The sequence below is a fragment of the Mustelus asterias genome, chromosome 6, assembly GCF_964213995.1.
Source record: "Mustelus asterias chromosome 6, sMusAst1.hap1.1, whole genome shotgun sequence".
In the NCBI taxonomy this organism is placed as follows: domain Eukaryota; kingdom Metazoa; phylum Chordata; class Chondrichthyes; order Carcharhiniformes; family Triakidae; genus Mustelus; species Mustelus asterias.
Window position 1 is genome coordinate 137,636,932 of NC_135806.1, and position 12,781 is coordinate 137,649,712.

A 12,781-nucleotide genomic window follows, 5' to 3' on the forward strand; every position below is an offset into this window, starting at 1 on the left:
CCTAGCCTGCCTGATCCTATCTCTTTCCAATGCTATCGTGAAGGAGATAGAATTATGATCGCTATCCCCAAGATGCTCACCCACCGAGAGATCCTCCACCTGTCCAGGTTCATTAGCCAGCACCAGATCAAGTACAGCCTCTCCTCTAGTAGGCTTATCCACATACTGTGTCAGGAAACTCTCCTGGACACACCTAACAAACTCCTCTCCATCCAAACCCCTAGCCCTAGGGATATTCCAATCTATGTTTGGGAAATTAAAATCTCCCATCACGACAACTCTGTTATTCCTACATCTCTCCAGGATCTGTTTCCCCATCTGCTCCTCAACATCTCTGTTACTATTGGGCGGCCTATAGAAAACACCCAGCAAAGTTACCGACCCCTTCCTGTTCCTAACCTCCACCCACAGAGACTCCGTAGTCAATCCCTCCACGGCGTCCACCTTCTCTACAGCCGTGACACTATCCCTGATCAACAGTGCCACTCCCCCCCCTCTCTTGCCTCCCTCCCTGTCCTTCCTGAAACATCTAAAACCCGGCACCTGAAGCACCCAGTCCTGTCCCTGAGACATCCAAGTCTCCGTAATGGCCACCACATCACAATTCGAAGCAGCAATCCACGCTCTAAGCTCATCCACTTTATTCACTACACTCCTGGCATTAAAATAGACACATCTCAGACCTTCAGCCTGAGCACTTCCCTTCTCCATCACTCGTCTAACCTCCCTCTTACCCTGTTTACATTCCTTATCTATTTGCAAGCTAACCTCCTCGCTCTCAGTCCCCTCATTTCGATTCCCTCCCCCCAACCTTTCTAGTTTAAAGTCTCTCCAGTAGCCTTAGCCAACCTTCCCGCCAGGATATTGGTCCCCCTGGGATTCAAGTGCCACCCGTCTTTTTTAAACAGGTCACACCTGCCCCTAAAGAGGTCCCAATGATCCAAGTACCCAAATCCTTGTCCCTTGCTCAAGTCCCTCAGCCACGCATTCATTCTCCACCGATTCCTGTTCTCACTCTCCCGCGGCACAGGCAGCAATCCCGAGATTACTACCTTTGCATTCCTCTTTCTCAGCTGTCTACCTAACTTCCTATATTCTCTTTTCATGACCCCTTCCCTCTTCCTACCTATGTCAGCAGTACCTATATGCATCACGACCTTCGGCTCCTCTCCCTCCCCCTTCAGGATTTCTGGGACTCGACCAGAGACATCCCGGACCCCTGCACCAGGGAGGCAAACCACCATCCGAGAGTCCCGTCTGTGTCCGCAAAAACGCCTATCTGACCCCCTCACCGTAGAGTCCCCAATTAGCACTACCCTCCTTTCCTTACCCTTTTGCACTACTGGGCCAGGCTCAGCTCCAGAGACACTGCCACCACTGCTTCCCCCAGGTGGGCTGTCCTCCCCAGTAGTACTCAGACAGGAGTACTTATTATTAAGGGGCACATCCACCGGGGTGCTCACCATCAACCGAGCTTTCTCCTTCCTCACTGTTACCCAGTTACCCTCCTCCCGTGGTCCCGGTGTGACCACCTGCCGATAGCTCCTGTCAATGACCTCCTCACTATCCCTAACCCGGCGAAGGTCCTCGAGCTGCAATTCCAGTTCCCTAACATGGTCCCTTAGGAACCGCAGCTCAACACACCCAGCACAGATATGGTCGTCCGGGAGGCTAGGAGCCTCCAGGACCTCCCACATCCTACATTGGGAACAACATACTGGCCTCACACTCATAATTGCCCTTTTAAACACACAGGGAAAAAAAAAGTGAATGAAAATTTTAAACTTACCTTTCCTCCTCCTGTTTTCTCCAAAGCCCTGCTCTCACTGGGTCTTTTTTTTAGGTTAGAGGAGGAGGGAGGGTGGGATACTCTACAAGTGTAGAGTATCGGGATTCCTCTCTGTTCCAATTTATTGGGGGAAAAAAAAATCTCTCTCTCCCAGACCTCCCTGCGCGACCACTTCCGGGTTTAGATATTTAAAAAAAAACCCGCGAAAAAGTAAGTTAAAAAATAAAAGAAATTTATGGTTCTGCCATTTATCGTATAGCTCCTCCCTACATTATTTCTGCCAAAATGCATCACTTCGCATTTATCAGGATTGAACTCCATCTGCCATTTCTTTGCCCAAATTTCCAGCCTATCTATATCCTTCTGTAGCCTCTGACAATGCTCCTCACTATCTGCAAGTCCTGCCAATTTTGTGTCGTCCGCAAACTTACTGATCATCCCAGTTACACCTTCTTCCAGATCGTTTATATAAATCACAAACAGCAGAGGTCCCAATACAGAGCCCTGTGGAACACCACTAGTCACAGGCCTCCAGCCGGAAAAAGACCCTTCCACTACCACCCTCTGTCTTCTGTGACCAAGCCAGTTCTCCACCCATCTAGCCACCTCCCCCTTTATCCCATGAGATCCAACCTTTTTCACCAGCCTACCATGAGGGACTTTGTCAAACGCTTTACTAAAGTCCATATAGACGACATCCACGGCCCTTCCCTCGTCAACCATTCTCGTCACTTCTTCAAAAAACTCCACCAGGTTAGTGAGGCATGACCTCCCTCTCACAAAACCATGCTGACTATCGTTAATGAGTTTATTCCTTTCTAAATGCGCATACATCCTATCTCTAAGAATCTTCCCCAACAACTTCCCCACCACGGACGTCAAGCTCACCGGCCTATAATTACCCGGGTTATCCTTCCTACCCTTCTTAAATAACGGGACCACATTAGCTATCCTCCAATCCTCTGGGACCTCACCTGTGTCCAGTGACGAGACAAAGATTTGCGTCAGAGGCCCAGCAATTTCACCTCTCGTCTCCCTGAGCAGCCTTTGATAGATTCCATCAGGCCCTGGGGATTTGTCAGTCTTTATATTCTCTAACAAACCTAACACTTCCTCCCTTGTAATGGAGATTTTCTCCAACGGTTCAACACTCCCCTCCGAGACACTCCCAGTCAACACATCCCTCTCCTTTGTGAATACCGACGCAAAGTATTCATTTAGGATCTCCCCTACTTCTTTGGGCTCCAAGCATAAGTCCCCACTTTTGTCCCTGAGAGGTCCGATTTTTTCCCTGACAACCCTTTTGTTCCTAACGTATGAATAAAATGCCTTGGGATTCTCCTTAATCCTGTCTGCCAAGGACATTTCGTGACCCCTTTTTGCCCTTCTAATTCCCCGTTTGAGTTCTTTCCTACTTTCTTTGTACTCCTCCAGAGCTCCCTCCATTTTTAGCTGCCTGGACCTAACATACGCCTCTCTTTTCTTTTTGACCAGTCCCTCAATTTCCCTAGTTATCCACGGTTCTCGAATCCTACCCTTCCTATCCTTTTTTACAGGCACATGCCTGTCCTGTAGCCCTAACAACTGTTCCTTAAAAGACTCCCACATGCCAGATGTGGATTTACCCTCAAACAGCCTCTCCCAATCAAGAGCTGCCAATTTCTGCCTAATCCCACTAAAGTTAGCCTTCCCCCAATCCAACACCTTACCCTTGGGACACCACTCATCCTTTTCCATCACTATCCTAAAGCTAACAGAATTGTGGTCACTATTTGCCACATGTTCCCCTACCGAAACTTTGAAGACCTGACCAGGCTCATTCCCCAGTACTAGGTCCAGTATAGCCCCCTCTCTTGTCGGGCTATCTACATATTGTTCCAAAGAACCCTCCTGTACGCATTTTACAAATTCCTCCCCATTCAGAGTCCCAGCTCTCAGCGATTTCCAGTCTATACCAGGGAAATTGAAGTCTCCCACTACAACAACCCTATTTTTCCTGCACCTATCCAATATCTCCTGACATATCCGTTCTTCCACTTCCCTTGGGAAAAAGATACTGCTTATATACTTATGACTGTGTGGCCAAATTCCCCTCCAACTCCATTTTCAAGTTTGCTGACGACACCACCATAGTGGGTTGAATCTCAAACAATGACAAGACAGAGTACAGGAATGAGATAGAGAATCTGGTGAACTGGTGGCAACAATAATCTCTCCCTCAGTGTCAGCCAAATGAAGGAGATTGTCATCGACTTTAGAAAGCATAAAGTAGAACATGCCCTTGTCTACGTCAACGGGGACGAAGTAGAAAGGGTCGAGAGCTTCAAGTTTTTAGGTGACCAGATCACCAACAACCTGTCCTGGTCCTCCAATGCCGACACTATAGTTAAGAAAGCCCACCAACGCCTCTACTTTCTCAGAAGACTAAGGAAATTTGGCATGTCAGCTACGACTCTCACCAACCTTTACAGAGGCACCATAGAAAGTATTCTTTCTGGCTGTATCACAGCTTGGTATGCCTCCTGCTCCACCCAAGACCACAAGGAACTACAAAAGGTCGTGAATGTAGCCCAATCCATCACGCAAACCAGCCTCCCATCCATTGACTCTGTCTACACTTCCCGCTGCCTCGGAAAGCAGCCAGCATAATTAAGGACCCCATGCACCCCGGACATTCTCTCTTCCACTTCTTCCATCGGGAAAAAGATTCAAAAGTCTGAGGTCACGTACCAACCGACTCAAGAACAGCTTCTTCCCTGCTGCTGTCAGACTTTTGAATGGCCTTACCTTGCTGAGTTGATCTTTCTCTACATCCTAGCTATAACTGTAACACTACATTCTGCACTCTCTCGTTTCTTTCTCTATGAACGGTATGCTTTGTCTGCATAGCGCTCAAGAAACAATACTTTTCACTGTATGTTAACACACGTGAAAATAATAAATCAAACCATAAACCAATCAGGCTCTTTGAAATACTTCCCAGCCTATTTTGTTCTTCAAGGGACATCACACAAAAGAAAATACAAGCTTCTCCCAGTACATAAATCATCATAGTATATCGTTATGAACCTTTGTTAGACCCCACATTGTTGGTGAGATCTGGTTATGAACTAATAACATTTTGTTTAAAGTATACAAAATTTGAGGTTCAGGACACTTGCTAATTGAGTAAAGCTACAAGATTCCATAGGTTTTGAACAACAAAAATAAATTTTACTACAAGATCAAAGGGATAAAACAGTTTACAATATCTATCTTACATTCTAACGCTCAGAATATGTTTGAAGTACTTACAAATTACAAGCCAACTGTGATCGAACACATTACATTTCACAATAAATGTCAGATGTGACCAAGACAAAATCCATATATTTCTCAACAACCCACCCTGACCTCAGTCAATCAGTCAACTCTTGAGAGTCAAGCAATCTCACTGAAACTCTGTCTCTCTCATGAAGAATTCTAATCTTCACCTTTGAAGATCTCGCCTTAGAATTCTCTCCGAAGGTCTCTCCAAATTGGATGGCTTCAACAATAGCTCGCCTTCCAAGGGTTTAGGCTTGCCTTCAGAGATTCCATTTTCCTGGATTCCCAAATACACTCAAGCATCAGTTCACAAGCACAGCTTTAGCTCTTCAGCCACACCAAGCAAAACACTACTGCTTCAAAAAGGGTACCTTTTGCTCCAATAGTCCACAGCACAGAGTCACCAGCCTTCAGCTGCCTTTTTGGATCTTCATGGCCTCTCCTCCACCCTCTTCTATTACCAGGGTTTCTCCTGAGTTCACTTCATTTAGAGTCTGCTCTCTGCAGCCCTTTTCTCTAATCGGAGACTGTTCTTCCACTCCTCCCTTTTAACTAAACTTAACTGGGATCAGTTTCTGTCCCTGTCTTCGTCCCTTTTGCGACTTTAGGGAACACTTCCTATTCCCCTCCCTTGTCCGTTGTGTGGGACACTTGCTGGCTATAGCATGCCACACGTGGTCAATTGACCTGGGTTTTTGTGCTGTCTTCTGCACAAACAAACTGGTTCAAAGAATGTCAAAAATGCAGAACTGCGCAGCAAGTCTGAAGACCGTCAGGATTGGAGTTTCCAACAAGGGAGGTTTGGGTTTCTTACACACATAGAGACATACATAGAAAATATAAGCAGGAGTAGGCCACTCAGTCCTTCGAGCCTGCTCCACCATTCATTTTGATCATGGTTGATCATCAAATTCAATATCCTGATCCCATCTTCCTCTCCATATCCCTTGATCCCTTTAGCCCCAAGAGCTTTATCTAATTTCTTCTTGAAATCACACAACGTTTTGGCCTCAACTACTTTCTGTGATAGTGAATTCCACAGATTCACCACTCTCTGGGTGAAGAAATTTTTCCTCACTTCAGTTCTAAAATGTTTATCCCTTATCCTCAAACTATGAGCCCTAGTTCTGAATTCCCCCACCATTGGGAACATACTTTCTGAATCTACCCTGTCTAATCCTGTTAGAATTTTATAAGATCCCCTCTCACTCTTCTAAACTCCTTTGAATATAATCCTAACCAACTTTGTCTCTCCTCATATGACAGTCCTGCCATCGCAGGAATCAGCCTGGTAAATCTTATTTATACTCCTTGTATAGCAAGAACATCCTTCCTCAGATAAAGATACCAAAAGTGCACACAATAATCCAGGTGTGGCCTGACCAACACCCTATACAATTGCAGTAAAACACTCTATTCCTATATTCTTGCTATGAAGGTCAACATATCATTTGCCTTATTTATTGCCTGCTGCACTTGCGCGCATACTTTCAGCAACTGATGCACGAGGACACTAAGATCTTGCTGAGTATCCACCCCTCTCAATTTACACCCATTCAAATAATCTGCCTTCCTATTTTTGCCACCAAAGTGGATAACCTCACATTTATTCACATTATACTGCATTTGCCTTGCGTATGCCCTCTCACTCAGCCTGTCCCTCCCACCCAACTTTGTATCATCTACAAATTTAGTTCCCTGGTCTAAATCATTCATATATAATGTGAACAGTTGGGGTTCTCGCACAGATACTGTGGTACACCACTAGTCACTGCCTGCCAATCAGAAAAAGACCATTTATTCCAATATTATTAACAATATACATTACAGAGTTTTCATTCTTGGAGATATGTTAGAAGTGAAATATATAACCTAGAGTGTAAGTAAGGTAAAAACTGGAATGATATCTCCTGTGGAGGTTAGTTAAATTAATACAATGGGACAAAGCTCATTTCCTCTCTGTTCAGACAAAGGAGTTGTCCTTTAAACAAAAACAGCAAGCTGTGTCTCTGTTATGTTGTAAGCAAACTGTATACAGTTTGCCTGCCACATTTCCTATATTATAACAGTGATTATACTTCCAAACTGCGAATGTGTTAATACATTATTTGGTAAAATTTCACAGCCTGATTTTAACCTGGGAGGCACATTAATTGATAGATAAAGAGACATCTTGAAAAAGGTTATATTTTAAACCACAAAATGATTGAGTCTCACTGTTTATGTGTAAGGATTTCCAGGTCTGATATTACAGAAAACATCTTCCTGCTGCGAGTTCAGTGGTTAACGCATGTCTGAATCAGAATGTTGTGGGACTAGGTCCCATCCCAAGGGCTGGGATGAGACCTATTTGAGGCTGCAGTGCAGTGCTGGGAGCATGCTTTCTGCCCTGTCAGTTGGATATAAATGATTCCAATGCATTATCTTGAAGAAGAGCAGTACTCCCCAGGCTTTAGCCATTATTTATTTACCCATCAAAACAATCGCAATAAATTATCTGGTCATTATTACATTGTTGCTGCATTTCCAAAAGTACAAGTGTGACTACAGTTAAAAAGTACTTCATTCGGTATAAAGCACTTTGGGATCTCCTAAAATCATGAATATGCTTTATATAAGACACAGTCAGTCGGATTGGAATGGACAATAAATACTGGCTTAGCCAGCCAGGCCCACATCCCATAAGTGAATAAAAGAGTATTTTCTTATTTGACAAAAAACTCCAATCATCTTTTTCCATCAAGTGTTCCCTCTTCTCTGCTGTCTTGGTGGATACTGTGTAATAAACACCAGTTCTCTTAAGGGTATTGCACACAAGTAGCCATTATTAAGGCATGAATCTAAGTATGAATGACTCATTCTAGTTGGGGGCATCACAGCAAGGAGAGAACCAAGACTGGGGTTATGCCTCACTTGCCCACAAACGATGAGGACAATTAAATGTCCTTTGTCGCTGCCCAGACTGAACCTGATGCACAATGAAAATTCACTTATGACAACGGAATCAGTGAGAGATGACACAAGGCAAGAAATATCTAAGTATTTAGTTTGGCTGATGGGAGAGTTAATAGTTAAAATATCTGTATCTAAAAAATGAACTTTATTTATAGTTGGAATGTTTTCAATGTGACTGGGTACCTTAGATTTCCATGCGAGTCCACCTTCTCATGATAACGATCGATTTCTTTTCGTAAACCCATCATCCACTTCTGAAAAGAAAGGACAATCGGGCTAGTTTGCATCTGCATCTGTTCAGCACCAATTAACCATGGAGATTATAGCGGGATTTTCCAGCCCTATTGTGGCGGGACCTGCCATGGGAGATTCCGTGGCCCAGCCAAAATCCATTGATTTTTGGCGAGACGGGATGATTCCGGTGGCAGGTGGGACTGGATGATCCAATCCATGAGCGCAACCAAGGCTCTCAAGCCTTTGGGGCCTAGTTTTTCAGCTGTGATATTGCATACAAAGTGCATTGTCACAGCTCTTATAATTCTATTACTGTAGGTCAGTACATCATTCTAGAACAAAAGCTGGAGGCTGTGACAACTAAAGATGTTATATGGAAAGAAACTAAGAGGATCCATTGTCAATATAGGAGATAAGAAATCCCCAATGGCCTTTTTAGTATGTTGAATATTTTTTAAATTAACAGTAATTACATCAGTATTCTTTCTATCCTACAGCTGCTACAGCCCAGTGTGTGATGTGGCGATGCCAGCGTTGGACTCGGGTAAACACAGTAAGAAGTCTCACAACACCAGGTTAAAGTCCAACAGGTTTATTTGGTAGCAAAAGCCACTAGCTTTCGGAGCGCTGCCCCTTCATCACCTGATCAGGTGATGAAGGAGCAGCGCTCCGAAAGCTAGTGGCTTTTGCTACCAAATAAACCTGTTGGACTTTAACCTGGTGTTGTGAGACTTCTTACTACAGTCAGTGTCATACAGCAGAGAATAAGACCAGATGGCTAATCTAGACTGTGTCAGGTCTTTCAAAAAGTGGCCTATTTCCTTTCATTTGGAGGGAACTGTCACAGATGAGCACATTCCTATTTCCAGCCAATATCCACGTGAATTCATACTTCCAATAGAGTTACTGAATAGTGATCAGGAGCAGGAACTAATTCACTCCTCTTTTTTAAATTGCTGAACACAATGACTAACCACAGAGTCGCAAAGGATTGATGCGGTTCACCTAGCAAAAGGATTAACAGAGAAAAGAATCAACCAACAAAGGTTGAAAATCATAATTGGAAATATGTATGACATTCTAAATTTGATTTGACACTTCTGATCAGTTCAAAGGTTTACTTAGCCTACAACCATCCTTGATTTTTAAATATTTTCTCCTTGACCCTGCTATTAATGCAACGACTGTACATGACAGAAGACCATTCTCCACTGTTCTTCTTTCTGCAAGGGGTGCTATGCTTTGCTAAGACATAGGGCTGAAATTTCACAGCGTCAGTCTGTGGATGTTTAAAAATGATGGGCAAAAACCCAGATTCAGAAGTCCTGCCCCCATCTCCAGCTGAAACCACAGGCTTAGGTTAGAAAATCAAATTAACATCTGTGCTGTTTTAATAGAGCTATTTGTTGACATTTCCACAAGAGAAATTATGATGTCATGATCAATGCGTGGCTGAGTTTTAAAAGCTGCAATTATCTAAGCATAGCATTCTTAATATTCAGAATCCAATCATTGTCATCTTGCGCCATGCCTCCATAATGGCTATCAAATCATATTTATTTACTTCAATGTGCACTATCAATCAATTTATTATCTTATGAATGCTACGCGCATTCAGATACAGAGCCTTTAGTTTTGTCTTTCTGCTATCTTTGTAACATTTAGTCTTGATTGTTGGTGCATTTTTAGGTTTTTTTCCCCTGTCCCCCTTCCTGCCATTCTCTGACCTTCACTTTGCATATTACTATTTTCCTCTCTTACCTTGTCTCTACTCTTTCAAAATCACATCTTTCCACATTTGATCCCTTGTCCCCACTAGTTAATTTAAAACCCTCTCTACTTTCCTACTGATGCGATTTGCATGAACATTGGTTCCAGCATAGTTCAAGTATAGACTATTCATCTCCTCCACTTTCCCTAGTACTGCTGACATGCCCCCACAAAGTGGAATCCACTTCTCCCACACCAGTCTTTGAGCGACGTATTCATCTTTGTAATGAGGGATGAATGAAGGAGAAGGGCAACAAGCTCTTGGAACGCTTTCAAGTTCCCCTCCAAGCCACACACCATCCTCACTTGGAAAGGTATCAGGATTCTTTTATCATGGCTGGCTCTAAATACTGCAATGTCCTATTCAACAGCACTCCTGGAGTATCTGCACCAGATGGACTGCAGTGACTCAAGAAAGCATCTCATCAACACCTTCTCAAGGGCAATAGGGATGGGGAGTAATTGCTGGGCTAGCCAGTGAAGCCTACATCCCTTGAATAAACTTAAAAAAACAAACAGATCTCATACGTGTTTCTTTATTTCACAAATATTACACAAAGTTCACATGCATAAACTGAGTGAAGGATGAAATTACATGCCTGCCTTTTAATAATCTTACTTGTTAATCAAAATGTATTGAAATCTAGATTCTCAATTAGCCACATGTAGTAGCTAACATGCTGGGTAATATTGATGTACAGGCAGTTAATTATGCTTTCAAAGTTTTCAGTTAATGATGGACAGGAGCAGGAATTGAAGTTGCACTTAAGTAATATAAATTGGACAATTTGTTCTACTTAGAAACCATAAGAACATAAGAAATAGGAGCAGGAGTAGGCCATCTAGCCCCTCGGGCCTGCCCCGCCATTCAATAAGATCATGGCTGATCTGAAGTGGATCAGTTCCACTTACCCGCCTGATCCCTATAACCCCTAATTCCCTTACCAATCAGGAATCCATCTATCCGTGATTTAAACATATTCAACGAGGTAGCCTCCACCACTTCAGTGGGCAGAGAATTCCAGAGATTCACCACCCTCTGAGAGAAGAAGTTCCTCCACAACTCTGTCCTAAACTGACCCCCCTTTATTTTGAGGCTGTGCCCTCTAGTTCTAGCTTCCTTTCTAAGTGGAAAGAATCTCTCCACCTCTAACCTATCCAGCCCCTTCATTATCTTATCGGTCTCTATAAGATCCCCCCTCAGCCATCTAAATTCCAACGAGTACAAACCCAATCTGCTCAGTCTCTCCTCATAATCAACACCCCTCATCTCTGGTATCAACCTGGTGAACCTTCTCTGCACTCCCTCCAAGGCCAATATATCCTTCCGCAAATAAGGGGACCAATACTGCACACAGTATTCCAGCTGCGGCCTCACCAATGCCCTGTACAGATGCAGCAAGACATCTCTGCTTTTATATTCTATTCCCCTTGCGATATAGGCCAACATCCCATTTGCCTTCTTGATCACCTGTTGCACCTGCAGACTGGGTTTTTGCGTCTCATGCACAAGGACCCCCAGGTCCCTTTGCAGAGTAGCATGTTGCAATTTTTTTCCATTTAGATAATAATCCAATTTGCTATTATTTCCTCCAAAGTGAATAACCTCGCATTTGTCAACGTTATACTCCAAAACAATTTGTCTTGCACATTTGGGATACTTTAAAATGGAAGGGTAAGGTAATGCATTTAGGGAGGTTAAACAGTAATGGGGGATACACAATAAATGGAAATATACTAAGTGGGGTAGATGAGTGAGCGATCTTGACGTACAAGTACACAGGTCCCTGAAGGCAACAGTTGAAGTAGACAAGATTGTAAAAAAGGCATATGGAATGCTCTCCTTCATTGGCACAGGTACAGAATATAATAGTGAGGATATAATGTTGGAATTGTATAAAACACTGGTGAGGCCACAACTGGAGTATTGTGTGCAGTTCTGGCCACCATATTGTAGGAAGGACGTAATTGCTTAGGAGAGAGTACACAGGAGGTTTACAAGAATGTTGCCAGGGCTAGAAAAGTGTAGCTATCAGGGGAGATTGGATAGGTAGGAGTTATGTTCCTTGGAAAAAAGAAGGCTGAGGGTTGACTTGACTGAGGTTTACAAAATTATAAGAGGAAGAGATAGAGTGGACAGGATAAAATTGTTTCCCTTGGTGGAGAATTTGAGAACCTGGGAACATAGATTCAAGATAAGTGGCAGAAGGTGTAGAGGGGACATGAGGAAGAACTTTTTTATACAGAGGGCAGAGTTCACTGCCCAAGTTGGTGGTGGAGGCAGAGATCCTAAACTCTTTTATAAAAGTACCTGGATCTGCATCTTCAGTGCTGTAAGCTACAGAGCTATGGACCGGATGCAGGAAGGTTGGATTAGAAAGGGCACTTGTGTGTCCTCGGGCTGGCATGGACAAGATAGGCAGAATAGCCTCATTCTGTACTGTAATCTTTCCATGGTTCGATAGAACACAGTAAGAAGTTTAACAACACCAGGTTAAAGTCCAACAGGTTTATTTGGTAGCAAAAGCCACACAAGCTTTCAGAGCCTTAAGCCCCTTCTTCAGGTGAGTGGGAATTCTGTTCACAAACAGGGCATATAAAGACACAGACTCAATTTACATGAATAATGGTTGGAATGCGAATACTTACAGCTAATCAAGTCTTTAAGATACAAACAATGTGAATGGAGAGAGCATCAAGACAGGCTAAAGAGATGTGTATTGTCTC

General features: G+C 43.4%; 1 protein-coding gene across 1 annotated transcript in view; it reads right to left on the minus strand.

Annotated features, from left to right (window-relative positions):
* sh3bp2 (SH3-domain binding protein 2) overlaps positions 1-12,781 on the minus strand; it is a 156,083-nt gene that overhangs the window by 54,533 nt on the left and 88,769 nt on the right. The window contains exon 5 of the mRNA XM_078215191.1: positions 8,234-8,304. Within this exon, the coding sequence (XP_078071317.1) occupies positions 8,234-8,304 (71 nt within the window). The remainder of the gene's footprint in view (positions 1-8,233; positions 8,305-12,781) is intronic.